At 50.9% G+C, this 27,707-nt stretch overlaps 1 protein-coding gene across 2 annotated transcripts; it reads left to right on the top strand.

Moving 5' to 3' along the window:
• The first annotated feature begins 192 nt into the window (after positions 1 to 192).
• Positions 193 to 24,550, top strand: SLC13A5 (solute carrier family 13 member 5). Of its 2 annotated transcripts, XM_036452349.2 has the most exons (12): positions 210 to 452; positions 4,975 to 5,103; positions 5,383 to 5,519; positions 7,907 to 8,094; positions 9,092 to 9,260; positions 10,891 to 11,013; positions 13,407 to 13,622; positions 14,654 to 14,754; positions 15,777 to 15,895; positions 18,086 to 18,247; positions 21,575 to 21,712; positions 22,830 to 24,549. In XM_036452349.2, the coding sequence occupies exons 1-12, from the start codon at positions 351 to 353 to the stop codon at positions 22,959 to 22,961; spliced, it is 1,716 nt and encodes a 571-aa protein (XP_036308242.1). In that variant the 5' UTR covers positions 210 to 350; the 3' UTR covers positions 22,962 to 24,549. The 2 variants fall into 2 exon arrangements, with proteins under 2 accessions (XP_036308243.1, XP_036308242.1); XM_036452350.2 differs by lacking the exon at positions 21,575 to 21,712 and having other exon boundaries at positions 193 to 452; positions 22,830 to 24,550.
• Positions 24,551 to 27,707: the final 3,157 nt, after the last annotated feature.

Genomic DNA, 27,707 nt, shown 5'->3' with positions numbered 1-27,707 from the left:
CCCCTGCAGACGCAGAAGCGGGGCCACACGCCAAAGCCATTGGAATGAGTGACCGATCACATCGCGCTGGGCAGCCCCCGGGCAGGGCTTGGAGCGTCCCTGGGGGCGGGTCCGAGGCTCCGGAGTCCGCGGGCGCCTCCAGCCGCCGCAGGGTGGCGGAGTTGGGGGCAGGGGGGCCCCACCGACCCCGAGGGTTGGCCCCGCCCCTGAGCCCGGCAGAGACCTCACCGTGGGGGGCGGAGTTGCCTGCGCTCCACCAGCCCCTGAGGCCATGGCCCCTTCTTAAGCCCGCGGAGCCTCTGGCCGCCTCGCCGGCCTCTCCCGCCTTCCCCCCCCCCCACCCCAGCACCATGGCTTCAGCACTGAGCTATGTCAACAAGTTCAAGTCCTTCGTGATCTTGTTCGGCACCCCGATCCTGCTGCTGCCGCTCATCATCCTGGTGCCCACCAAGGTCAGTTGCGTCTCCCTGCAGCCGCGGGGGCTCCAGGCTACCCGGGTCCCCGTGACGGGATCAGAACGCGGGGGCACCCATTGGGAGCGCAGGGATTCCGAGGGAGCTCAGGGTGCCAGGTGCTCCCACCCTGTCCTGTAAGGGGCACCCCAACCTTGGGGTTTACGGATCCCAGGACACAAGAACCGTCCCAGCAAGCACGGAACCTGGCCGCTAGCACAGATCTCTCCACACAGAACACCCACAGGCTCAGCCTGGCCTCAGTCTCCCCAGAGACTCCCGCCCCTCCCCTAGAGTGCCCTGGCCTGGCCTTTCCCTCCTCTCTCCTTCCTCTCTCCTTCTCTCTCCTTTTCTCTCCTTCTTTCTCCTTAGTGAAGAAGGACTTCTCAGCTATAAGGGCTTCCGAGATCAGCCAGGCACCTAAGTGGATCCTGAGTGCTGTCTTTGTCACTCTCCGGCCCCATTTTGTGCCTCCGTTTCCCCATCTTTGGCCCACTTCTCTTCCCAACTCGGAACCCCTGGACGCCATGGCTGAGTCAAAATCCTCCTGGGGCTGAAAGGCGGTCAGGGTGGGTCTGCTGTGCGCGCTGCCTGCTGTGGCTGAGGCGGGAGGCGGCCAGGTTCCCAGAGCTCACGCCCTGGGTGGCAGGACTCAGGGTGGCAGGGAAGGCCCTGGCCTCCCAGCGCTCCCGGGAGGGAGGCAGAGAATGAATGGCCTTGGCCACAGGCTGAGGGCTGTGCTGGGCTGTGTGGAGCCTGTTTGGCAGAGACCAGAGCCCTTTGAAGGCTTTTGTGGCTGCTGGCTGCTCCTTCCTCACTCCCTCCTCCAGCCCTTTCACTCTCAGCCCAGACAGGAAACCCCGGGCCCCCTGTCCCTCCAGGCAGCTTGGGGGAACAGAGGAGTTCTTTCGGGGATACGGGGATACGCTGGGGCAGTCCTGGAGGCCTGGGGTGGACTGGGGTAACAGGAAGCCAGATCTGTAAGAGAACCCGACTTCATTCCCACTTCCTTGTGATTTCAGTGAAGCCTCTGAGTTGTCTGGGCCTTGGTATTATTGCTTGTACAATGGGCAAGGTGGTTTGGTTCTGACAGGTATGGCTTTGGGTGCCCAAAGGGTCCTAGGATGGGGAGGGGAAGCCGAGAGGAGCCCTCCAGCGGGCTGATGACGGCCCTGGATGGGCCAGGGATAGACCAACAAACTGAGATGGCTCTTCTGTTGTCATACCAACTGCGAGCTGCCATATTTCTCCTGTAGAAAGAGGTTTGGGGCCGTTAACACACATGGGGAGGAGAGCTGTGATTTTAGTTGTGTTTTTCCCTGGAATGAGTATACAGCTTGGCTGACCTTCATGCTCTGGGAGAGTTTGACTGAGACCCCCGCCCTCCCCTCTCCCGCCATGCCCTGAGCTGGGACCCTCAATTCCGAGTGTCTGTGAGTGTCGTTAACCTGCTTTGGGAGTGAGGATCAGTGAGGGAAAGTCCTTCCAAAGGCTGCCTTCTCCTGGGATAGGTGTTCCCTCCCACTGGGACAGGCGACCAGGGCCTGGACCTGCCCCGGTGTCTCTCCCTTTGTGCCTCTGTTTTAGCCACAGCCAACAAGCTCCCCGCCCCTGCCCCCGCGGCCACACCATTGTGCAAGGAAAGCCAGAGGCACTGGCGTGGGCCAGCGGGACTGGACAGCCAGCGAGCACTTGGCAGCCTGTGGGGCGCTGTCTGAGGGGGCGGCGAGCCGGAAGGCACATGCCCCGGCCTCTCCCACAGACTCCCCTCTTTCCTGCCTCTCCTCCAGCCAGCGTCCTGCCTGGCTTCATCTTGGCCCCACTTTTTCTGCCCTTTCTTGTCACCCACCCCTCCGCCTTTTAAAAATATCTTAATAAAATCAATGATATGTCTATTTAAACATATCATTGATTTTATTAAAATAGTAAAAAAAATATTTTTCAAGTCTGTAAAGTACAGAGTACCGTAAAAATGAAAATACCTTTAAATCCCATAACTTATTAATATTCTGATGGCCATCTTTTCAGAAATCAATCCATCTCTTTTCTCCCTCACTCTCTCATTCTCTTTGTACACACACACACACACACACACACATACAGACACACATACACACACACACACACATACACACACACACACAGCACATTTCCTTACCCACATTCATTTTTCATTAGGCAATGTAAAATGGGCAGTCTGTTTGTTAATACTCATGGGTTTGTTCAGTTGTGCACTAAACATGTATTTGTTGATCCCTACTATGTGCTAGGCACTGTGCTGGCTGCTGACTTTTAAGTCCCACTCCACGTTTGTGTGGGCTTTAAGCGCCTTGCCAGCCACACTCCCGCTGCTGGAAGCAATCTGAGCTCATTTACCTCCAGGGAGCAGGCGCCTCTCTCGGGCAGAGTCCATCTCACTCGCCTGGTGACCGCCCCTCCTCAGACCAGTCTAATGGAGCCTGTCCTGCCTGCGCAGCCTCTCCTGCAGAACATTCTAGACCAGGAGGGTCAGAATGGGGTGTCTCTGGGCCCCGATAGTGAATGGAGGCGAAGGGCCAGTTCAGCTTGTCTTTTCTGTTGTTTTTTTTTGATGCTTCTGGGACTGTGCTGTGAAATTGGTTACAGGTGCCACCGATTGTGTCAGAGTTTAGATACTAAAGACTCACCCAGCACTTCCTGTTAAAAGGGTCCTCCTAGCCCCTCAGTTTACAGGTGAGGACATGAACCCGCAGGGAGGGAGCCGGGTTGGGAGTGAGACGAGTGTTTGCTCCATGGCACTGCTAAGTGACTGCTGAAAGCCAGACAGTGGCAGACAGTGGGCACTGGTTGGTCTGCCTGGTGTGGAGCCTGGGCTCCTGCCTTGAGCCCGTGGCGGCATCAGCATCGATGCCTGCACCCCTCAAGCAGGGGCATCAGCAAAGCCCTCTCGGGGGTTGTCCCAATCAAAGAGAGTGTCACGCCAGCTAGTGGTGTGGAGGCCAGGGACTCGAAGGGAAGTCTTACAATGCACAGGGCACCGCACCCCTCAGCAAAGAATCTGCCAGCCCAAAATGTCCGCAGTGGTAAGGCTGAGAAACCCGCACTAGGCAGAGCAAGGGGTCCTGAGGTTCTCATGGGGTGCCGAAGGAAGGCTTATTTTTTATGCCAGCTAACACAGTCCAGACAAAGAATTTCTGTCCTCACACAATATCCCCTGCACGTAACACGTGCTCTCAGGGTGATGTTAAGCAGTGAGAGTGGACAGGTGCGTCTCTCCAGCAGCGTGGTCGTGGTCATAGCTGGAACTATGCTAGTCCATTCCTTGAATGGGCATTTGCTGAGCATCCCCTTAGGGTCAGGCCTGAGGACAGAGTGAATCCACAAACCCTGGTTCTGGTCTCAGTTGCTTCCTGTTCTGTGGTGGTGATAGTGGTGGTGGGAGAGTGGTGGTGGTGGTGGTGGTGATGGTCAGACATTAAGGAAACAACAATGGCAACCGCATGTGCCAATTGCTCTGGCTGGGGGAGCAGACACAGAGGCAGGTGCAGACCCAGGCTGTGGGGGAGGAGGGGAAGGCACCTAAGGAGAAACACAGACTGCCACCAGTCTGGGATGTGTAAGAGGAGGCCCAGTTGCTGCCAGTGCCCTGGGGTAGCTGGAACTCAGGGTGTGAGTGGGCAAGGAGATGGGGCTGGAAGGGTGTGCAGGACCTGCTCCATCCTGGAGGGTCTCCTAAGTTATGCTAAGGCATTCAGGTTTTGTCCTGGAGGCAAAAAGGGCTTTTAAAGAGGGGGTCATATCAGACTTGCAAATGAGAAAGAGGGAGCCTCTGTGCCTAGTGACATAAGCAGAAAGGTCAAATGGAAGATGGTCTCAGCCATCCAGGCAGGAGGAAGTGTGTCCTGAACAAAGGCAGTGGCTCCGGGTGAAGGCAGGAGGAGGAAGAGGCCAGAGAAGAAAGGGCTAAAAAGCTATAGGTCTTGGCGTTGATAAAATAGGCTGGGGTGGAATGAGGGAGAAGGCAGAGTCTGGATGGTTAATAATCTACACTAATAAAAGATAAACATGCAAATTGGCCATCACTCCGATATGTCCACCAGCCAATCAGGAGGGAATATGCAAATTAGAAGGACAAATATGACACCCACACAGCTGCTCCAGGCAAAGAGTGACAGGGTGGGGCAAGACACCTGCTATGAGGGGTGGGGAAGGGGGGAGGGAAGGGATCTACAGGAGTGGCACTGAGGCCACAGCAAAGACCAAGACAGCAGGTTCCAGCCTGAGTCTGCGGCGAAGACGAAGAAGGCAGACTCTAGCCGGAGCAAAGGTCCACGTCTCCGGTGCCAGAGGAAAACCTGTTCTGGAAGTTAAGGGAAGGAAGTCTATTGCAAGAGTCTGTTTCTACAGTGGGTCTCTAGTGATTCTAATAAAAGTGCTCAAACATGAAACCACCTAGGGATGTGGGCATTATTACCCAGGTTTTAACAGGTGGGGAGACTGAGGGCGGCAGCAGCATGCCCAGACCTCAGGACTGTCTCTTCAGTTTGCCAGGTGTGCCTACGTCATCATCGTCATGGCCACTTACTGGTGCACAGAAGTCATCCCTCTGGCTGTCACTGCCCTCTTACCTGTCTTGCTTTTCCCACTCCTCAAGGTTCTGGACTCCAAGCAGGTGAGTGACCCAGAGGATCCTGGGGGCTTCCTGCTTCTCCCCTGGGCTCCTTCCCAGAGCCTCGCTCTGAGCAGCGCAGTCCCCAGGGGACCAGAGATGCTTCCTGTGGGTTCCTTTTGGCATGGAGACATACCACTTGACCCTGCATCCCACTCCCAACTGACCCTCACGTCAGCATCTGGTCTGCTAGCCTGTCTCTGGGGACTTGGGTGGGCCTAGGCCAAGCAATGCGTGGTCAGGAGGCAGCCCTGACGGGGCCTCCATGCCACCACCTTCCAGGTGTGTGTCCAGTACATGAAGGACACTAACATGCTGTTCCTGGGAGGCCTCATCGTGGCTGTGGCTGTGGAGCGCTGGAACCTGCACAAGAGGATCGCCCTGCGCACACTCCTCTGGGTGGGGACCAAGCCTGCACAGTAATTATGCCTTTTCTTGTGGCTCTCTGTGGGCCCCAGGGCTGGGAGGAGCTGTGGCACAGCCCAGGTCACCTACTGGCAAGGGCTACCCATGGGCTTACCTGGGCTTGGCAGGCAGGTGGACTCCTGGGTGGGGTATGTGACAATCTCAGCTGAGGACACTAGATGCATGGGCAATGGTGGGGGGCCTGTGGTGAGTGGCAGGAGGTAAGGGATCTCTGAATCCGGAGGAGACTGGTCAGCAAGCGTCCCTGCATGTAAAGAGGGCTTCCTGGGGGAGGGGCTGCAGGGTGGGTGAAGGCTGGAGCCAGAGCATTTGTGGGGAAAGCAGCCAGAGGTGGCTCAACCACCCCTTCCAGAGCTCGCACCCACTAAGCTAGCCTCTGTAGAGAAGCTTCTTACCTCATCTTCCCCATGTCACTCACAACCTCAGCTTCTCCCCTCTCTCCAAGATCTCCCCTCCAACCACAGGCAGCTTCCAACCAACCCATGGAGTTGACATCCTCAGATCCCCCTGGTTCTGAGCATCTGCAGCGCCTAGGCATGACTCTGGGAGCACATTTATCTCCTCACTTATCTCTCTCCACAACTCTGAGAGTTGGGTTTTATTCCTCCACCCAGCTTCTATAGATGAGGCATTTGAGACAGAGAAGGGTGAAATGCTGAGAAATGAGGCCTTGGCCTCTGAGTTCAGCTCTAGTGGAGACGCCAGGATGCAATTCTCTTTTGAGGCAACATGCTCCCTAAATGACAGCGTGCCCAGCCCAGCCCCGGGGAGGCAGCAGTTGGTTACTTCACAGCAAATCCCTTCAGAGATGTCCATGTGTCAGGAACTGTGCTGCTCCACGCAGACAGAGCCTGGTGCAACCCCAGGAGTTGCTGCCTGGCTCCCTGAGCAGAAAGCTTTGTGCCTTTCTGGTCTCTGTTACCCTACGTGGTATCGATCCCCTCCAGTGATTAGTCTCCAGGGTCAAATAAAAAAACCATTGCATTTTGTAGAAGATATCTCGGTGGTTTCAGAATTATTTCTCTCAGGATCCTTGGATTGGCCAGCCTTCCTCATTCTGAGAGAGCTGAAGGACTTTGGTTCCAAATCTAGAAGTTCACACAGGCTTCTCTCCTACTTCATGTTACCAGGCTTCTCCTCTGAGTGTAGTTTCCAGCTCCATGGCACTTGCTTGGCCTGGGTAGACCTTTATGTTGAGGCCATGGTGTCTTGAAGCATCAGGTCAAAGCCTCAAACATGAAAACTCTGCTCCTCCTTCCAGCCTGGACCCAAGCCTGTGTTCTGTGGGTCTGTGAGGTCAGCCTGCATGGACACGGGCTTGGACCTTGCCTTGGTGCAGTGCAGCACCTAGATCTCTTCTCCAGGAGAATTATTGACCCTGAGGAGAGGCCTGGCTGCAGAGGGGCATGGAGACCAAGAATGTTTTTTTTTTGTTGTTTTTTTTTCCCCATCTATCCAGCCCTCCCTGAGCTTCTTCTGTTCCCGGCCTTGTGCTAGGTGTGTGGAAGCCATGGAGAAGAATCAGTCTCTTCCCCTCCCTGCTCACCACCAAAGGAAGAACACTTATCAATGGCTGGATTTGGGTTCTCCAAATCCAGCCATTGATGAGTGTTGGTGGGGCTGGAGGAGGGTGTGTCCACCCCTGCCTGGTGGCCACTGGGAGGAAGGCTACAGAGGAGGGACTTTGATTAGAAGAACCATGAGGGGTGCTCTAGGCAGATGGCAGAGGTGAGACAGCGGTGAAAGGACAGGTGTTATAAATGAAGGGAACATGTTTTCTGAGTACTGTTTGATCTGGTCCATTGCAGAGTGGAGGGAGTACAAGGTGTGTGTGCAGAGAGAGGCAGTGGGGCAGTCAGCCATGAAGGAGGTCCCACTTTCCCAGGCTCACCCTACCCTTCAAGGCTAACTCTATTATGAGAGGAGAAGCAGGGTCCGGGGTTGGTGGGAATCTTCTAGATAGAAGTGGGGTGTTGGAGCTGCTTGCCCATAGGGCCAACCTCCACCCTGGGTTGACACCCTCTGGATGCCTGTGCTGCCCCTGCTGGACAGAAGCTCCTCAGAACCATGACTGGGTCTGAGAAAGGCCTCTTGGTGCCCCCTGCCTCTCCCCTATAGCCAGCATGGAAGACATCAGTAATGTCTGTGGAGGAGAGGTAAGAAGGAGAACAGAAGGAAAGAAGGAAGGGAGAAAAGACAGGAGGAAGAGGGAGGGACTCAAAGTATAATCCTCTCCTAAGGACTCAGTCTTGAACTGCCATCAACACCATGCCTTGACCCCTGGCATCCCTGCAGGGGGACTTAACCCTTGTTGCTCCCTGAGGGCTTGGGGCAGTGGGGATGGGGATCCTCTGCTTCCCTTCCTGCTTCTCCTCTGCAGGCTGATGCTGGGCTTCATGGGTGCCACCGCCTTCCTCTCCATGTGGATCAGCAACACAGCCACCACAGCCATGATGGTGCCCATTGTGGAGGCCGTGCTGCAGCAGATGCAGGCCACGAGCACAGCCAACGAGGCTGGCCTGGGTGCCCTGGAGCTGGTGGACAAGGGCAAGACCAGTGAGCTGCCAGGTGAGCCCCTGGCCAGGGTGCTGCTGGGTCCCCAGTTTTGGCCACCTCTCTGCCTCCTGGAGCCCACATTTAAACAGGCATTCAGAGAAATACTTAGAAACTGCTGTTTTTGTAACGTTTGATAATGTAATTATTGCAGGAAAGTTAAATTCGTTAGTATCACTTATAGCAAGGTTCAACCTTTGGTTCATTTAATCACAGAAATCAATAGCTGTTCATTTGATTATGCATTTGAGCATCTTTTGAGCACTCACTGGGGGGCCCTCATCCATTTCTCTTCCTACTCATCCTCACAGAGGCCTCCCCTGCACAGGTCACACCTCCTATCCGCTCTCTGCTCGCACAGGCATTGGGGTGGTCTTCCCGTGATGCTTCCCGCCAGGCGCCCAGCTCTGGGAACTCAGAGGGAGGCTATTTTATTCTCTGCCTTCTTTGTACCCCATCCCCAGGGCCCAGCACAGGGGAACTTAGGGCCCCTTCTGATGGCCCCATTGGCAGATCCTGGGGCAGGTCCTGGGGCTGCTGAGATGAAGTAGGCACACCCTATTTTCAACACAGGGAACCGGGTGGGGTGGGGAAATGAGGCCCCTCACACAGTTCTTCTGACTTGGGGGAAGCCATGGGATGCCATAAGCCAGACACCAAAGGAGCTTAGACAAGGGGAAGGATTGCTAGGAGGCACGGACATCTAAAATGGATTTGGACAACCCCCTGGATTGAGGGACCAGCCAGAGCATAGGCTAGGAAGCAGGGAAGAAGGGCGTGTGTCTAAAGTGGCTGCATTTGCCCTGGGCATGGAGGAGCCTGGGGAAGCAGTGGGAAGTGACAGAGAAAGCAGGCAGGGAAGATGACATGGTTGGGTTGTGGGTTGAGAGGACCCGGGGAGGGAGCCTGCAGAGACAGCACATCCCCACCTCAGGTCAGCAGCAGAGCTAGGAGCTGGAGCTGAGCCACGGCCCCCGGGGCTGGCTCTGCTTACGAAGGTGTGTCACTACAGGGAGCCAAGTGATTTTTGAAGGCCCTGCTATGGGGCCACAGGAGAATTGTGACAGGAAGAGCATGTGCAAGGCCATGACACTGTGCGTGTGCTACGCGGCCAGCATCGGAGGCACTGCCACCCTGACCGGGACAGGACCCAACGTGGTGCTCTTGGGCCAGATGCACGAGTGAGTCACTGGCCATGCCTTCTGGGGACAATGACTTGGGCCCTGGGTTGGAGGGACTCAACCTCCTCTCCCATCTCCTGAGCTGGGCCCTGGAACTGGGGCCTGGCAAGGGTGGGGGGCTGTGCCCCCATCAGCCTCTGCTGCACCTGCTCAGGAATCCTCAGGTTAGGAGCTGATGACAGTCCCCAGGCCTGGCTGCTTCCTCTCCTGGGTGCAGTATTTTCACTCAGGCACATCATGTTATTGAACTCTGAACTAAAGTCATGGGAAGAGACACCATTTTAGATACTAGGTCCTTGTTTACAACTTGCAGGAAATAGACACCCCTATAGATGCTCTCCTCAAAACTGGCTCACCATCCTTGGTCATGAATGGTAATGGCCCTATGATATTAGGGATCTTGAGATGCAATAAAGAGTTAGGGGTCAGGCCACTCATTGCCTCACCAGCTCATTCATTACAGTTCCTCTCATTGCCCTTGAGGTGACCTGTGCCCTTGTGAGGCCCCAGGTGGACCACAGTGGTGGTCTGTAACTTTCCTTGGCCACAAGGGGCACAGGTCTTAAGGACCCAGTTGTGTGCTGGTCTTGTGCTGGGGGGAGCGGGGTGGGAGGGGGCTGGAATCACAGAGGGAGGGGAGATCTGGGCTCTCTCTTTGGGATACTCATGGTCTGCTGAGGTAGCAGATGCCTGGTGAGTTCTAGGCAGGACGTGTAAATGCATGAAGGAAAGTACAGATGCAGTGAGCACAGAGAAGGAGAGAAGTATGACGTGCCCATCCTGTGCAGACAAGACAGGTGGGGTGGGAGGGCAGCTAGGAGGTGGGAGGGCAGGTGTGGAGCCTGGCTAAGCAGACTCTTGAGGTCCACAAGCAGACTCTTCTGATCCTGTGATGTTTTCTGTAATGATAGCCTCGGGCTCTCCCTGGAGTTCCTGCTGAGTGCAGAGAGCTCTGTGTCTACTTTGACATCCTTGGGCTGAAGTGAGCAAGTCTGGGGATGGGAGGCAGAGCCTGGAGGAAAAGGGACCCTCCTCCAGTCCCCAGAACCCTGTCTGGTCCCACTGTGGGAAGCCTTTGAGATTGTTTTCCTAAGGGGCTGGAACTTTCCTTGGCCACAAAGAGACACAAGCCTTAAGGACCCAGTTGTGTGCTGGCCTTGTGCTGGGTGGGGATGGAATCACAGACGTGGGGGAGACCTGAATGCTATGACTGTTCGGATACTCATGGTCTGCTGAAGTAGCAGATGCCTGGTAGAAGCCCACAGGATGAGGGTTCTTGGGCATCTGTGGACCTCCTGATGCTATTGACCAAAGTACGTGTGTACAAAGCTGTCTTTTTCTGGAGGGAACGGCCATGACTTTCATGAGCTTCTCAACAGGGTTTGGACCCCCATGAGGGACAGTTGGTCACCCTTCCAGCTTATATTGGGCTTGGCTATGTTCTGGGGCCCCAATGATTAGGGTAATACCGAGTGGTGGGCATGGATGGCTGGACCTCAGGAGGATGAGACTCTGCTCCAGACCACCTCTCAGGGTCCAGCTACTGGTCATCCTGTACCCACCCATCATGACCTGATTGCTTTGGGAATCAGCATCTGGTATAGATGTGGACCCATGTTTCTCTCTCCAGACTGTTTCCTGGTAGCAAAGACACTGTGAACTTTGCCTCCTGGTTTGGATTCGCCTTTCCCAACATGGTGATCATGCTGCTGCTTGCTTGGTTTTGGCTCCAGTGTATTTTCATGGGATTCAAGTAAGTTGAACTGCTTCTGGAATAGAGTCTAACCTACAGAAGAACCAATGCCCTTGTAGAAGAACCAATATTTAGTTCTAGGAGAATCCATAGAGTTCTTCCTGTCTGGCTCCATTTCCACAGCCCATCATCTGCAGTCTGCCCTCTCATTTTGGCCACCTCAGGCTGTTCACTGTGCCTTTGCACATGCTGTTCCCTCTTTCTGGAATGCCATTCCCTATCTTCCCACCTTTCAATCTTCTTAGGCTTCAAGGCCAGTTCAAATGCTGCTTCTTTAGGCACACGTTTCCTGACTTTCCCCACCCATTCCGTTGTGGAAGCATTCCTCGCCTGCTCCTCTGGGCTTCCATGGGCACCCCATGGCTTTGAGCCTTGGTACCTGTAGCCATGTTCCAGTGCTGTCCCTGATCCCTGACTCCTGACCTGAGCTCCTTTGGGGCCTGTGGTAAGTCCTCTCTGTCCCCTGCTCCCAGCCAGGGAGAAAGGGTGCCATCAATGTGAGTCAAAGCAATTAAAGGGAATCTTGTCCCCATGAGCAAATCGATATTCTGGACCAACTCCCACTTGGCCGTATGTGTCCATTGGGTCAGGTCACAGCACACCACCTGCCCATGTCCAGACTCTTCCTGAACACTTGCCATGTTCCCAGCAGTGTGCGAGTTCTGGGAAGTTTATCTTTCTCTTTCCAGTACACCCCAACCCAAGTTCACCAAGAGTCAACCTTGACAGCAGCCAGACTTTGGACAGAAAACCTGGTGTGTGGCTGACAAATACCTCAAAAACACTGCTGTGGTTTAAAAAGACACACATCTATCTATGGAGCTAAGGGGACCCTCTCACAGGAGTATGGAAAGTGTTTAGCTTGAAACGTGTGCTCTGTGCCTTAAATCACAGGCAGCTAGAGCCGAAGACAAGGGGCTCAGAGCTGAGAGGCAAAAATGCCCCCAAACCCAGGGATTTAACCAGGGGAAAATGGGATTTTTGTAAGTTTTCTTCTGAAGTAGGAACTGGTTTGGAAACTTCAGTTAAAAGAAAACTCTCTATATGATCAAAGTAGTCATAGCAACAACATAATAATAGTAGTGGGCATCCTCATATGCCACCTGTGTGCAGCCTCACATGAGAGGGAAGCTGCTCCCATGGGTTCTTGGGAATATAGCTTTGCTTTGAGGGTAGCTCTTTACCCTGCTTTAGGCCTAGTGTGTCCTGGGAGATGTGGTCCAAATCTCTTGTAGTCTACAGGTGGTGTCCCTGCCTCTAATGGGGTCATCCTATCTAATAAAAGAGAAACATGCAAATTGACCATACCTCTGCTACATCCACAAGTCACACCCACCAGCCAATCAGGAGTGAGTATGCAAATTAACCCAACAAATATGGCAGCAGCCAAGGAGCTGGAGCAAGCAGGAGGCTTGGATTGCCCCTGGCAATGGAGGAAGCCAAGCTTCCTGCCTGCCCTGCATGGCCTTGGCCTCTGTTCAAGGCTACAAAGTTTTAATTACAGAAAAATAAATAAATCACAGATGCCAGGACCTCTCCTTAGGTCTCTGGGGGGCGTTATTGGCCTGCAAACTACCATAGGCCCCTCTCCAAGGTAGCCTTATGCCCCAAAGAAACCCTCACCCTGATCCAGGACGCTCTTCAGGGCAAACCAGCCATCCCCCACCAGTGTATTAGGCATCTATCCTATCTAATAAAGAGTAATATGCAAATTGACTGTCACTCCAACACATAGGATGGCTGCCCCCATGTGGGCACAAGATGGCCGCCACAAGATGGCCAGCAGGAGAGGGCAGTTGGGAGGGACCAGATCTGCAAGGGAGGGCAGTTGGAGTGACTAGGCCAGCAGGGTAGGGCAGTTAGGGGTCACCTGGCCTGTAGAGAAGGGCAGTTGGGGGGGACCCAGGCCTGCAGGGGAGGATTAGAGGGTGATCAGGCTGGCAGGCAGAAGCTGTTAGGGACAATCAGGAAGGCAGGCAGGCAAGCAGTTGGAAGCCAGAAGGACTGTGAGAGGGATGTCCCAGATTGGAGAGGGTGCAGGTTGGGCTGAGGGATACACACGCCCCTGTGCACAAATTTCATGCACCTGGCCTCTAGTAGGAATAATAATGACCAACGTCTGTTAGGTGTTTACTAAATCACAGATGCAACTTTAATGACTCTACATATATTAATTAATCTTCACATCAACCTGGGAGGTAGGTGCTCTTATTATTCCCAGTTTATAAGTAAGGAACTGAGGCATGGAGAGGGAAAAGGCTGCTCAGGGCCGTGTCACTTGGAAACTGTGGGACTGAGCTTTGAACACAGGCAGTTTGGCTCTGGAGCCTGTGCCCACACCCCTACATCCCCTGATGATCTGTTCCCTGCTTCTATTTCTTTGTATCCTCTAGTTTTAAAAAGGTTTGGGGCTGTAGTCTGGAGAAAAAGAATAGCGAGAAAGCTGCCTACGAGATGTTACAGGAAGAGTACAGGAAGCTGGGACCCTGCTCTTTCGCTGAGATCAACGTCCTGCTCTGTTTTCTCCTGCTGGTCACCCTGTGGTTCTCCCGGGACCCAGGCTTCATGCCTGGCTGGATGTCAGTCGCCTGGATGGAGGGCGAGACAAAGTAAGTCATTGGTTCTGCAGCGCCTGCCATGTCCTTCCTTGTTCTGGAGTTGAGTTTTGAAGCACTCTGTTGTTTTCCCAACTGAGTTGTTCCTCATGAATCTTAAGGACAAGCCCACAGATATGTGCCTGTGGTCGCTCCTTCCCCAACAGGTTAAGCAGAAAATCCTTGGCCAGGCTGGTGGTCAAGAGAGACTTGTTGGGCTGGAGTGAGGTTCCCAAAGCTCTGGGCTCCAAATCTCTCCCCTCATCTTTCTTTAGATCTGGGCAACTTTCTAAAGACACGGATGCTGGGGTCCAGATGCTTCTTTAGTAGAAACTTGGCAGAAGGGGGTATACGTAGTTTCTCTTCTGGCTAAGATGTTATGAAGGAAAGGCTGAGAAACGTGCATGTCCTGGAAGTGGGTTGGGAGACAGCTGCCTGTTACTGTTTATTCCATTTTTAATTTTTATTTATTTCTTGTTAATCCTCACCTGATGATATTTTTACCATTGATTTTTAGAGAGAGTGGAAGGGAGGGTGGGGGGAGAGAGAAAGGGAGAGAGAAAAACTTCAATGTGAGAGAGATACAACAACCAGGTGGGGATGGAACCTGCAACCCAGGTTTGTGCCCTTGACTGGGAATTGAACCTGTGACCATTTGGTGGGTGGACCAATGTTCTAACTACTGTTCAACAGGGCGAGGGCTACTGATATTTTTGAAAGGTCTGTTGGTGAACACCCGGTGAACCCAGATTTCTAGAGAATCTGGCCTAGAAGAGGTCATGACGTTCACCCATGGGACAACACAGAAAGTGAGAGTGAAGTGAGCTGCTCAGAGTTGCCCAGTGTTGGTAGCAGAGCCAGGCCAAAGATGGGGGGTCTTGATTTCCATCCAAGATTCAGTCTGCTCCTGACCTTGGCCTTTGGAGTGCCAGTTTGCATGCCTAGCTGAGCCTGCTTCTTCGTGCAGGAGCACATAGACGAGGCACAGGTTTGTGGCATGGCTTCCTGCAGCTGAGTTGGCTCATCCATGTGCTCTCCCCATCTAGGTATGTCACCGACGCCACCGTGGCCATCTTCGTGGCCATATTGCTATTCATTGTGCCTTCGCAGAAGCCCAAGTTCAACTTCTGCAAGCAGACTGAGGAAGGTAATGCCCCTGTCTTGGCCTTGCATTCATCAGGGTTGGGGGCCTGGTAGCAAAGGCTCTCCATGGAAGTCCCTGGGCTTAGGAGGGAGAAAAGCCCACACCATCAAAGAGGACTGGCAAGATTGCACAGTCTGGGCAAAGGGAATTTTTCAAGCCTTCCCTGGGTATTGTTGTTTTTAAATATATATATTTTATTAATTTTTTACAGAGAGGAAGGGAGAGGGGTAGAGAGTTAGAAACATCAGTGAGAGAGAATCATCGATCAGCTGCCTCCTGACCACTCCCTACTGGGGATGTGCCCGCAATCAAGGTACATGCCCTTACCCAGAATCAAACCTGGGACCATTCAGTCCAAAGGCCAATGCTCTATCCACTGAGCCAAACCTGTCAGGGCCTCCCTGCGTATTGTTTAGGGCAAAATCTCTTTTGCTTTTTAAAGATTTGAAATTGTATTAATATTACAACAGGAACAGAAAAATGTTTCGAATTTCCCATAACACCATCAGTACTTTTTTGGTTTCTCTCTCCTCCCAGAATTTACTAATAAGCACAAATATTACATGACTATAATGGAAAACACACCATTTGAATCCTGTTTCTGTTTTCATGTATTTGATTGGATTACTCTATAGACATTTCCTGCTCTTTCCTGAGTCTTCAAACTTATGTTCCCTAATAATGGCATTGTATTGAGTCAGGGGGCTGTAACTATTCTCCTATTACGGGTCTGGTTCTTTTGAAATTTCATTATTACAAATTAAGGTATTTCTTCTTTAGGATAAATTTCTAGTAGTGATGTCAAATTGCTTTCCAAAAAGATTGCACCAATTTATAATGCTGCCATATTTTCACCAGCAATGAGTGCAATAATTATTGTAAAATTTAGCTAATTTGTAGGTATGAGATGGTACTTATAGTCTACACAGGCTTTTATTCCCCTAATCAGATGTCTTGGGCTTCATAAGACTGCTCTGGATTGTGCATGTGTATTTTTCTTTCTTTTTGTTTTTTCTTTTTCTCAGAAAGGAAGACTCCATTTTATCCGCCTGCACTGCTGGATTGGAAGGTGACCCAGGAGAGAGTTCCCTGGGGCATTGTGCTGCTTCTGGGAGGTGGATTTGCTCTGGCTAAAGGATGTGAGGTAACTTCCCCAGCTGTGGGCTGCCCGGGGCCCCATTCTTTTACCAAGATAATGGCCAACGAACTAATCCACCCCTGCACCCCTGTACCCTTGCACTCTGGGCTGGTTCTCTGCCAGTCCCCTCCACTAACTCCACATTTCTCAAGAACAGGGACTCTAACCTGGTATCTAGGAACCCTGGGCCATGAGTAGTGCCTAGACTAGAGAAATACTCTTTGAGTGATTGTAGAAACAGTGAATATAGGTGACCCCGGGTTAGCCAAGGGAGGCAGAGGATGCTGTGGGGTCTCCTTTGAGATTTGGCAATAGGGATCTTTACTCTGATTTCTTTTAGGGAAATCCTCCTCTCAAGTCCTTGTAGATATCTCCACCATTACCTTTGGTTCTTCTACTTCCTGAACTCTTGTTAATATGGCTGCCAGTTTAAATTTTCCTCTAGCTAAGTGTATAGCAGTGTAGAAGGAGAGGAACAGCCTTTGGGAAAAACCACCTAAAAAATGTATCTTTCTTACCTCTCCCCCTTCACTGATAGGGGAATAAATGAGACAGAGGGAGAGATGGGCCAGTTATCATCCTTGCATTCATGCACCTGTCCATCTGTCCATCCATCCAGGAATGGAATGTGATAGATAGACTGGGTCTATCCTGTTACTCTGTTTCCTCAACATCTGGAACAGAGCCTGATGCATGGCAGGAGCATCAATATTTTTGGATGAACAAATCCATCCATCTACCATATATTTCCGGCGTGTAAGACGACCCCCTAATTTTACAGTTAAAACATAGGTTTAGGCCTATATTAGCTGTATAAGACTACCCCCCACTTCCGAGGCAACACCAGTTCTTTTTTTAATAGACCGCCTCTCTGACTCTGGCCAATCTGAGCAGGCTTTTTACTATTATAGAACACAGTGTTGTCTTATACGCCAGAAAATACGGTAGTCACTTCTCTATCCGGCCATCCATCCACCTAGCATTCATTCATTTCACCAAACATTTCTATTATGGTCCTGTTAGTCCAGGCATGGGACTTACAGAGGAGATTGAAATAGGGTCCTGTTTACAGGATCATCACCGACTAGAGAGGGGCATATATATGAAGAGCATTTGGGGAAGTAGTGACACATTGGTAAAGAAATGTGTGTAGTACCTGGCTGAGGATCAGAAGATGAGGCTGCTGAGGCTCCCAGAAGCCACTCTATGAAGGTCTTGAATTCAAGATAGGGAGTGTGGACTTAATTCTGCAGGGACTGAATTCAGGGGGCAGCCACTGAAGGGTTGAGGCCAGAGAGCAACTTCATCAGAACTCCAATTGGGGATAATCATTTAGATGTCCGGAGTGGAGACCTAGGCAGGGCCTAGTTGAGAGAGACCAGTAGATGCTCTATAGCTTTCATCCAACTCAACCTCAATACTGGACTTCATGGATCATTCTCTCCTTGAAACTTCTTCCTCCTTTGGTCCCCAAGATGCCATTCTCTCCTGGTTTCCTTCTAACTCTGACTATTCCTGCTCAGGCTTCTTTACTGACTTTTCTTCTGTTCTCCCTTAAATTTGATGTTCCTCCAGGCTCTGCCTTTGGTATCTTCTCTGTTCATTTTTCATTCTCTCCCCTGGACAATCTCTTCTCAGCCCAAAGCACCAAATCCAGATCCTAACATGAATGTTCAAATTTCTCTCCTGAGCTTCAAGGACTATGGGAGACTGAGAGGAGACAATAGACATGAGATGTTTTGGGTGGCTTGGTGACTGAGTGGAAGGAATGAGGGGGACAGAGATTCCTAGGATGACCCCTGGTCTTCTAGGTTGGACAGCAGGTAGATGGTGAGTCCATGCACCAACCTTGGGAGCTAGGAGGAGCAGTGGAGTCTGAGCTAGAGAGGATAAATGCTGGTTGGGGCATGTTGAGTCTAACACGTTCATGGACATCTGGGTGGAAATTTTTAGGAGCATGGATGTTGATGTTTAGATAGTAGAGAAGCTGAGATAGAAATATAGATTTTGGACACAGCAGGACAAGGATGGAGATTGAAATTGTGGGCATGGATGAGCTCACCTGTGGAATGTATGCAGGGAGAACAGGAAGGAGGGGAGAGGCTAAACACCCTAGAGAAAGATGAGGGTCTCTCCAGGCCCTGGAGGAACTTTAGCTATTAGCCCTTCAGTGACTGCCATCGTGGTGCTTTCCAGGCCTCAGGGCTATCTGAATGGATGGGGAAGCAGATGGAGCCCTTGCACGTTCTGCCCCCAGCAGCCATCTCCTTGATCTTGTCCTTGCTCATTGCTGTATTCACGGAGTGTACAAGCAACGTAGCCACCACCACCCTGTTCCTGCCCATCTTTGCCTCCATGGTAAGTAATCCTACTGGGGGAGAAGGAGGCTCAGCCATCATTTCATAAGAAGTTACCAACCCGTGACTATATCCTAAGTTCTTAGCAAGGCTGTGAAATCAGGGGCCAGAGCCCAACCAAGGTTTCCAGCCCTGATTCTGGCCCTACCTCTGATAGGACTTGTGTGCCTCTGATGACCTTGGGCCTACCCTCAATGTTTTGCTGGTTCTTTTTTGTATCCTTCATGCTGGCCAAGGCATTAAGCATAAGCCAGCTGCTCATAATCTATAAAATAACTGCCTATTTTTTAAGGTGGGTTGACAAAACTTGGGCCAAGGAGGAGTGGACCAATGCCATGAGGGAATGATAGAGGGTCTCTGAGAATGTAGCTCAGGTGTGCAGGAGGACTACAGCGCAGAGGGAAACCACTGGCTGGGATCCACCAGGAGGAGATCTTGAAGAAGGTGGGGCTTGGGAATGGTTTGGGGGAGAGGAAATTCTGGAAGGTGGAGAGTCCAAAGAAAGGAAGTGAGTACATGACTAAAGACCCCCAGAAGCCTTGCATTGAGCCCCGGGATCAGGAATTAGTGCACTGTGGTCAAGCATGTTGCTGAGCTGGGACTTAGAAGAAAGCAGAGCCAATAGGAAAATCAGCTGTGATCTTTTTGTGCATTTGCTGCTGTCACTCATGATATGGCAATACTGACCTCCAGGTGGTACAAGAAGAGCTGGGGCCTTGGAGTAAGGAGACCTGAGTTCAGATCTTGGGATCCTAGAACATGCCATTTACGTTCTTTCCTCCTGCACTTGTGCTGAAGGTCAAGTGAGATGATGGGTTTTTCCTGTGAAAATCCTCTGTAGATTGCAAACAAGCCTGGGAGAGGCTGAGGTTGCCATTCTGGAGTTGGGAAACAGACTTACAAAAACTGAGCACAGCCTTGCAGTTGGTAACTTCACCTTGGCAGCCAAGGTGTCTATGTGTATAAAAAGCAAACTTAATTGGCTGTTCCTTTCAATCCAAATGAAGATGAAAGTGTTAGAAATAGCAAGGTGGCTCATCTCCCCCTCCCCTAAGCAGGCTGCCCAGACCTATGCCAAGGAGCATTCCTTGTTGCAGGGCATGAGTGTGAGGCCTCCCTCTCTAGCAAAGGTTTGGCTTTGTCACCTCCCACTCCAGCACTGAGTCCTGAGAGCCCCAGCCCAGACAAAGGAAGGTCTTAACCCAAGGGAGTGGCCAGGCCCATCTAAACAAGCCTTGCTAGAGGCAGAAGCCCAAGTAAGATTCCTTAGGGTCCAGTTGTGGGATGTTGGTGACCCCCATCTGGATCACAGAGCCACAGGCCGTGCATATACCATGGGTGCCAAAAGCGGCACAAATGGGGGAAACCTGGAAATAGACTGGGCCTCTGACTGGGACCTCTCAGGTTCTCCCAGAAGGAGTGGGACTTGGTACAGCCTTTCCAGAGACTTGTTTACCCACAGGAGCCCTAACCTGAAACCTGTCCTCATACCCTTTGAGCAATTCATGGCTGGGAACATGTCTTAGAAAACCATCAGAGATGTCTACAAGCATATACAGTTGATTGTTGAACAACACTGCACAGGAGAAAGTCCATGTATAACTTTGGACTCCCCAGAACTTAACTACAGCCCTTCAGTATCCTCGGGGGATTGGATCCAGGACTTCCCTCAAGTACCAACACCTGCAGTTTCTTAGGTCCCTTGTATAAAGTGGCGTAGAGCAATGCATGTGTTTGGCCCTCCACATTGTGGATTTCCATTTCATCCACAATTGGTTGAATCTGCAGGTGGGAAACCTGGGGATATGGAGGGCTGACTGTACATGTATTGAAAAAATCCACATGTAAGTAGACCCGCACAGCTCAAACCACCTTGTTCAAGGGTCAACTGTATTATAAAGATGTATGTCATATAATTATTTATTTATAATAAATAAAAGGGCTGGTTGAGATAAGTTATACACTCATACAATGTATTGTTACCAAACCAATTTTTAAAAAATTAGAGTTTTGAAGGGCAATAAATAAAATGGGAATGTGCATAATTTTTAAAATCTTCACTGAGGATATTTATTGATTTGAGAAAGAGAGAAAAGAAAGGAGAAAGAGAGAAACATTGATCTGCTGCCTCCCACAGGTGCCCTAATAGGGGATTGAACCTGAAACCTAGGTATGTGCCTGACTGGGAATTGAAGGCACAACCTTTTTTTTTGTTTTTTGTTTTTGTTTTTTTTGGTGTGTTGGGATGATGCTCCACCAATTGAGATACCTGTCTGGGGTTAACACTTTTTAAAGTTGAAAATGTAATACATATACATAGCTTACAAATGTCCAATAATACCAAAGAGTCCTATTCTCTAGCTTCCTCCTAGAGACAACTTCTGTTATTAATTTTTTAGGTATCTTTGTGGATGTATTATATACACACACATTTAAAAACAAAAACAAAAAAACAAATGGTATCATTCTATGATCCTGTTCTGCACCTTAAATCTTAAAAAAATCTAATGATACGTCTTGGAGATCTTTCCATGCTAGCACATAAAACTATTCAGTTCTTCCTTACAGCTGTGAACTAGTCATTGTGTATGTACATATTTTATTTAACCATCCTGCTACTGATGGCCACTGAGTCAGTTTCCTGTGTGTTTTGCTGTTATGATGTTGCAAAGGACATCTTTGCATAGTGTCTTCCCTCATGTGTATGTAAACCTGCATGTTAATTATTAATTTTGATATGCATTGATAGATATTATGAACTATATTATGATATCATTAATTCATTTAGCAAATATTTAATGAGTGTCTACTCTGGGCTAGGTGCTGTTTGCTACATGTGGCTGAATTTTAAGCTGTAGAGTAAAAAAGATGGCTACCAAATTCCATATTCAAAATGATCCCAAATGTGTACAACAACACATGCATACACTGATGTATCTATAGGTGAGATGTGGTCCCTGCCCTCTAGGCCCCAGCGATCTGTGGCAGGGCACATAGGTGTGTGCACAGGTGGGCTGCAGTAACACTCCCAGATTCAGTGCAGTCTAAGTGGCCAGCATGGTCTTCGGCACATAGTAGGTGCCCTAGAGCTATATGTTGAATGAATGGAGGAGGTTCAGAAAGGCCTCCCGGGAAGGTGGCTCTGAGCTCAGCCTTTGGGGTCCAGCAGAGTTACCACCAGAGGCATGGCAGAGAGTAGAGCCGCCAGAAGGACCAAGGCGTGGAGGTGGGAACTCGCACAGTACAGGAGGGGGATGCTTTCAGAGTGGGGGTCCCAGGGCTTTTGTTTTCTGTCTATGTGACACTGCAGTGCTGTGTTTCCCCCCAGTCACGCTCCATTGGCCTCAACCCGCTGTACGTCATGCTCCCCTGCACCCTGAGTGCGTCCTTTGCCTTCATGTTGCCTGTGGCCACCCCACCTAACGCCATCGTGTTTGCCTATGGACACCTCAAGGTTTCTGACATGGTAATGCAGCTGCTTTTATTTACTCCTACCAGCTCTGACGCTTTTATCTTGAGGGACACGCTATTTATTAATGACTTGTGATATCATGTAATTTGGGGATATCACCCAAAGTCCAGCCCCATCCGCATTATTGGCATTTATGTGCAGTTTTTACTCTTTTTTTAAGATCATTTCACATTTCATACTATCCTCCCAAAGCTGAGAGGTGGGTAATAGAATCTTCCATCAGGGAAGCCCTCCCTGAGGGTGGGGTCCCACATGGTCGCAAACTAGCAAGAACCCATAAGGACTGGCAGGAGGAACTAGGCCGAGATGGGTCACAGGGGTGGATACCAATGACAGAGATTGACTAACAGAGGTGTCTGCAGGCATAGAAGCAGAAACAGGGGAAGGCAGTGCCTGGGGGAGATGGGGCCTTGTAAACAGATGCAGCTGGCAGAGGAACTCTCTTAAGTTCTACTTGGGCTCTATCATCTCTGCTAGTAGAGGGGCTGGTCTCAGAAGGGGACAGGCAGGAAGGGAGGGTCCTCCCTCAGTCCAGTCAGGTGTGAGTGATTTCAGAGCCTCTAATGGGTAGCTTTGGGAGGCTGTGGAGCATTCTTAATAAGAAACCATGGACCACAAACTCAGTTCAGATCCCCAGTGAAGAATCTGCACAGGGCTTGGAGCAGTGGTTAGTGAGCAAGAAGAAAGACCTGGCATCAGAAAGAGCCAGGGAGGTTCTAGAGAAACCAGCAGGTGTTCTGGGGATGCGAAGGTGCTGGGGTGAGCACAGGCCCTAACGTCAGACCTCAGCTCCCCCAATATTTTTTCTGAGTGGCCTGGGGTGTTGCCTCATGCCCCTCCATAAGGCCCAGTGTTGTAAACATACAAGCAGGCAGAGACCCCGCCATCATGCCTGTTTCCCAGAGATGCTTGAGCACCGATGACACTTACTGGCTTTGAAATTGCTCTGTCTGTGGGGTAGGGTGAGCACAGAGCATGGCTCAGGGATGGGGGCCCAGCAAACCAGCCTGCAGCCCCTTCTCCAAGAGCACTAGTTCCCAGTGTCCCTTTCACCTCTGTTCTGAATCCTGCTGACCTGCGGGTGCTGACTCTTGGCCCTGATCTTCTTCAGGTGAAAACAGGAATGATGATGAACATAATTGGAGTCTTCTGTGTGTTTCTGGCGGTCAACACCTGGGGACGGATCATATTTGACCTGGACAGTTTTCCTGACTGGGCTAATGTGACTCATATTGAGACTTAGGAAGAGCCACGAGAGCATAACACAGCCCCTGTCTTCCTGAGGACTCCTGAAGCTTCTGGCAAACCGTACAGCAGAGCTTTGGGATTGACACCCCAAAGTGACCTGATGATGTCCTCACCCTACAGAGACCCAGGCCCAGGTCCTAGCCAGGGGACAGGTGGCAGAGGGCAGGTTTGGAAATTAAGGGAGACTCCTAAGACACAGATGGCTTCCATCTTTCCGGGACCATGCCACAAACTCTGGGGTGGGCAGCCTACACACTGGGTTCTGATGTCTACTTGCTTAGTCTCAGGGTCATCTAAATGGGAATCAGATCCCAGCTTGGGAGGTGAAAAATGACCTTCCAGAGCCTGCACCTCTTGCTGCTGACCTTGAGCTGCCTCAGATCACTCCTGTCACTTGGAAGGGACAACCCAGCCCAGGGACAGAATGTCTGGTCCTGGAAGCTTCCTGCTCCTGGAGTGAGAGTGGGACTCAGAGCCTCCTGGAACCACCAGGAGTATAACGCCAACACCCAAGGATGCAGGATTTGAACTGATAACTTCCGGATGACGTCACCCATGGTACATCACGGGCCAACCAGCTCCCCTCCTTACCTTGCTCCATTGGACTGACAGTTCAGAGCCCTTTCACAGCTCTCTAGAGCACCTCCTTTACCTCCTAGGTCCCTTCGTTGTCTGGGCCAACATTCACTGGGATCTCCTTGCTGGGACCCTCTGACACCCCCTGTTCTCCCAGGCAGCTCAGCTTGGCTTTTCTGGGAGTGGGTCTTCCTGCCACCCCACACCGTTGGGATCACACTCCAGGTATGGGAAAGGTGGCTTCTTTGGGAACACAGTTGGATATCTAGGTCCCCCCTCACCTGAAGGCACAGAGTGGATACAGCTGTGAACTGCCTAAAGCAGTGTTCCTTTGGAGTTTGTCCTTCTAGAGTTGGAGCTCCCCTGGGGAAAGCCTTCCTTTTGCTGTCTGGCCTTCGCAGCCATGTCTGGAGGGGACAGAGCATCGTTGAGAATGAGCAGTGCTTGGTGGTCCCTGAGCAGACAGCCCCTGCCATGAGTGAACCTGTATGAAATTGCTGGAGCAAAGACCTCAGAAAGACTGTGGGAACCCTCAGAACCCCTGTGAGTGAGACATGAGAGATGTCCATCCCTTTGCCTAACAGTCCCATTTTCTTTCCTTGTGCTGCTGTGGGAGAAAGGCCAAAGCAGATAAGTGAGGTCCATTGATGGCATATTTCAAGGCGGGAGAAAGTATGGGAACCCAAGGAAAAGTCCTCATAGGCAGAGCATGTGCCTGGTTCCTTGGGTGGGCGGATTCTTGGCCACCACATCTGCCTCCCATAAAAAAGTGCCCGGTGCTGACGGACTGGCATCGGAGGGAGAGGAGGGGCAGGCAGATGAATGAATACTTATCGTCGCCCACCTCCTGTCAAGCTCCCTGTACCTGGTGCAGCCACCACTTATCTCATTTGACCTTATCTCACCCACCATGTATCTCAGCAGCCCTGTGAGATAGGCAGGTGATAGTATCCTTGTTTGTCTTTTAAGAACCTGAGGATCTGAGAAACCACATCTCCTGTCACACATCTAGTTAGTTAGTAGCACTTAGGGTTCCAATCCAGGTCTTCAGTCTCCAAGTCCACTGCTCCTTTCTTGAGTCACCAGGGCCTTGTGGGAAAGTGAATGGCCAAGAGCAAGTCTACCCCAAGGCCCTGCCTATTCAAGGAAGATCACCCAACAAGAGCCCCTTTCTGCCGCCTCCTCTGAAACGGACTCAGGACACTGTTGGGGCAGAAGGGGCTGATCTTTGCCCGAAGAAGCAAAGCATTTTATCCATCCTGTCATTTCTGCTCTCTACATGGCTGCTCTGGGCGTGTCTGCCACACCAGTCTGAGGGCTCCGAGGACTTACCCAGCATTGTGACTGACCCAGAGCAGGCCACCATAAATGTCATTGGTAAATAAATAAGTGATAAGTGTGGTCTGTTAGATGTATTGTACATTTTGTGATAAAGTTAGTGAAGGTCATCCAAGCTACGCTGTGAAAGAGGAGGAGGACTGGCCAGGCTGATTAGGGGGCATGTGGTGTGATGGGTGGAGGATTCTACCTGACTTTATCTGCTTGATGGCTGACAAGCAAGAGGGGTGGGGGCTTCACAAGAGCAGATCCCACGGCTGGGGAGGCTGAATTATAGGCTGTTTCTATACAACTTCTCTTGAAGTTGGTTGGAGTTACACTAACAGTTATGGCCAGTGCCAATCAGGGTTGCTTTTGGCTACCAGTAAGAGAGAAACCCAGCTAACAGTAGCTTAAACCATAAGGGCATTTAATGTCTACTTAACAAGAAGTCTGGAGGTAGACAGCTGCTGATATTGCTCCAGCCACTCACTCAGGCCACCAAGGGCTTGGGCTTTGCCATCCACTCTGACATTCACTTTGCCTTTCTCTACTCTCATGCTTGACCCTCATGTTACATACACATCTGTATTGAAGGCAGGAAGAAAGAAGTGTGGGGTTGGGGCATGAAAGTGTCTGCTTCATCTTTCCCTTTTATTAGGAAAGCAAAATCTTTCTCAGAAGCATCTACAAAATTCCCTTCATGTCTTATGGGCCAGAAGCCAATCACTGACAAAGGGTAATTGGAATACCATGAGGCCAACTAGGACCCATCTCGTGGGCTTGGGGAACTGGCCTATGCTTCCCGAAATGAAGAGATTTCTACTCACTACAAAACCTGGGCTCTGATAGGAACAAAGAGGGGGAGCTATTGGGTAGGTGATGTCCATGATCGGGTGCTGTGACCCTTTCAGAGGAGCCCTTACCCCAGGCTGCCTGAGTGGCTCCCTTTCCATGGAACTCAGTAGAAGCATGTTCCTAGGAGGGAAGAGAGTCCATGGTTGTTGGGTCAAGGGCTTCGCTTCAGCTCTGCTTCCAGTTCCCAAGGCCAGGACTCCCCAGGAGACCCACTGGATTGGGAGGCTAGAGCCTGAGTCATGAACTGAGCTTGGTCCCAACATCTGACACAAGTCAGTCCACTCTCTGGCCTCAGTTTCTATCAGGAAGGGGCTGGACCAGAGGATGTGTAAGTCCTGTCTCCCTTACCCCATCTGGTCCTCCATCTGCTTGGGCCAGATGAGGTCCCCATGCTGTCTCAGGGGGACTCTGTTGCACAGCCCACCCTATGTCCATCCGGGTCTTAGCCATTTGCTGAAAACCCCTTCAGACCTTTTCCTAAGGACCTATCTTGCCTCTTATTAGTACACTTTGTAAAGAGGTTCAACTCATGTTCTCTTTAAGACAAACATGTCAAACTCAAAGGCTAACACGGGCCAAATAAATGAGGCATGTGGCCTGCCACGAGTTTGACATGCTTGCTCTAAGGCATCTGGATCAGACATTTGGGCCAAGCTTGGCTGAACACAGAATCCTAACCAGGACTGCTCTCAACTGTGTTGCCAGGAGCCCACACGGATCCTATGCATTCCAAAGATCAGGACCCAGGGTTCCTGCCCCTCTGATCCCCCAATTGGGATCCTTCCCTGCCCTCTGAGCCGAGAACTTCCTTAGGGAAAGGCCTGCACCTCCCTCTCTGGCAGAACCAGGGAGCAGAGCACCTCCTAGGACACGTGAAGTTCTCTCTCCTCCCTACCATCTCACACACGAATGAGAATAATGGATAGTGAGGTGTTTGCTCTGGACTCCAAGCAGGGAATCATGTCAGTAGCGCAGTCCAATTCTTAAAATCAATACGGGCATTCCTGGATAAGGCCCTTAATGGCACATTCCTGTTTGTAGAAATAAAGACCAAATGTTGGTCAATTAAGAAGCAGACCTTGCATCCTAATCTTATCTAAGAACCCTCTCCCCCTACTCCCACAGCCTCTGAAAGCTTTGTCTCCCAACCCACCAGGAAAGTGTCTTTTCATATTAAAAAAAAAAAAAAAATCCATCAAGAGGAATCTTCCTCACCATGGGATGAGTTTTCACATTCCTTCACAGAAAGCTTATCATTTCAGGCTGAAATCTGCAATCAGATATTCCATTTCTTTCCCTGGGTGTCGAGATTCAGGGCTCTCGTTCTCACTACCCAGCCCAAGGAATGTTCTCCTGGATCTGCTTGTCCAAACACCCCCTCCACCCTCAGAGACACAGGCCAGGACCCCTGGCCGTTCCAGAGCAGCATGTAGGCCCTGCTTCCAGCTGCGGAGGGCGGGGGAATACTCAAATTCAATCTCGGAACATCCTGTTAGACTATCAAGAAACTTAAACTAATTTCAAAGATATGTTATATATGTTTTCATTGATTTTTTTAGAGACAGAGGAACAGAGATAGGTAAATAGTAACATAGATGAGAGAGAAACATCATTGAAAGGCTGCCTCTTACACACCCGCTGCTGGGGATGGAGACTCAGGCTTGTGCCCTGACCGGGATTAAATGGGTGACCTTTTGGTTCTTGGGTCAATGCTTAACCATTAAGCCACACCCTCTGTGCTTAAACTAATTTTTATATTTTAAAAAACATGAGCAGGGTAAAAAAAGTGTTAGCAGTACAAATAGTACCGAGACAGGTCCCTCCCACTTCAGACCTGAGGCCTTCCTCCCCCAGGAAGACAGGCACCGTCAGCAGTGCCTTGTGCCTGCGTCCTCCCAGCGATGGTACACGTGTAAGCTTCTGGAACAGGTACACATCCTCTGTTACAGATGGGAGCACACCATACACATTTTCTGCCCTTGTTTCCACT

This window comes from Pipistrellus kuhlii, unplaced genomic scaffold (genome assembly GCF_014108245.1).
Source record: "Pipistrellus kuhlii isolate mPipKuh1 unplaced genomic scaffold, mPipKuh1.p scaffold_m20_p_23, whole genome shotgun sequence".
Classification (NCBI taxonomy): domain Eukaryota; kingdom Metazoa; phylum Chordata; class Mammalia; order Chiroptera; family Vespertilionidae; genus Pipistrellus; species Pipistrellus kuhlii.
This window is presented reverse-complemented; position numbering and strand designations above follow the sequence as displayed.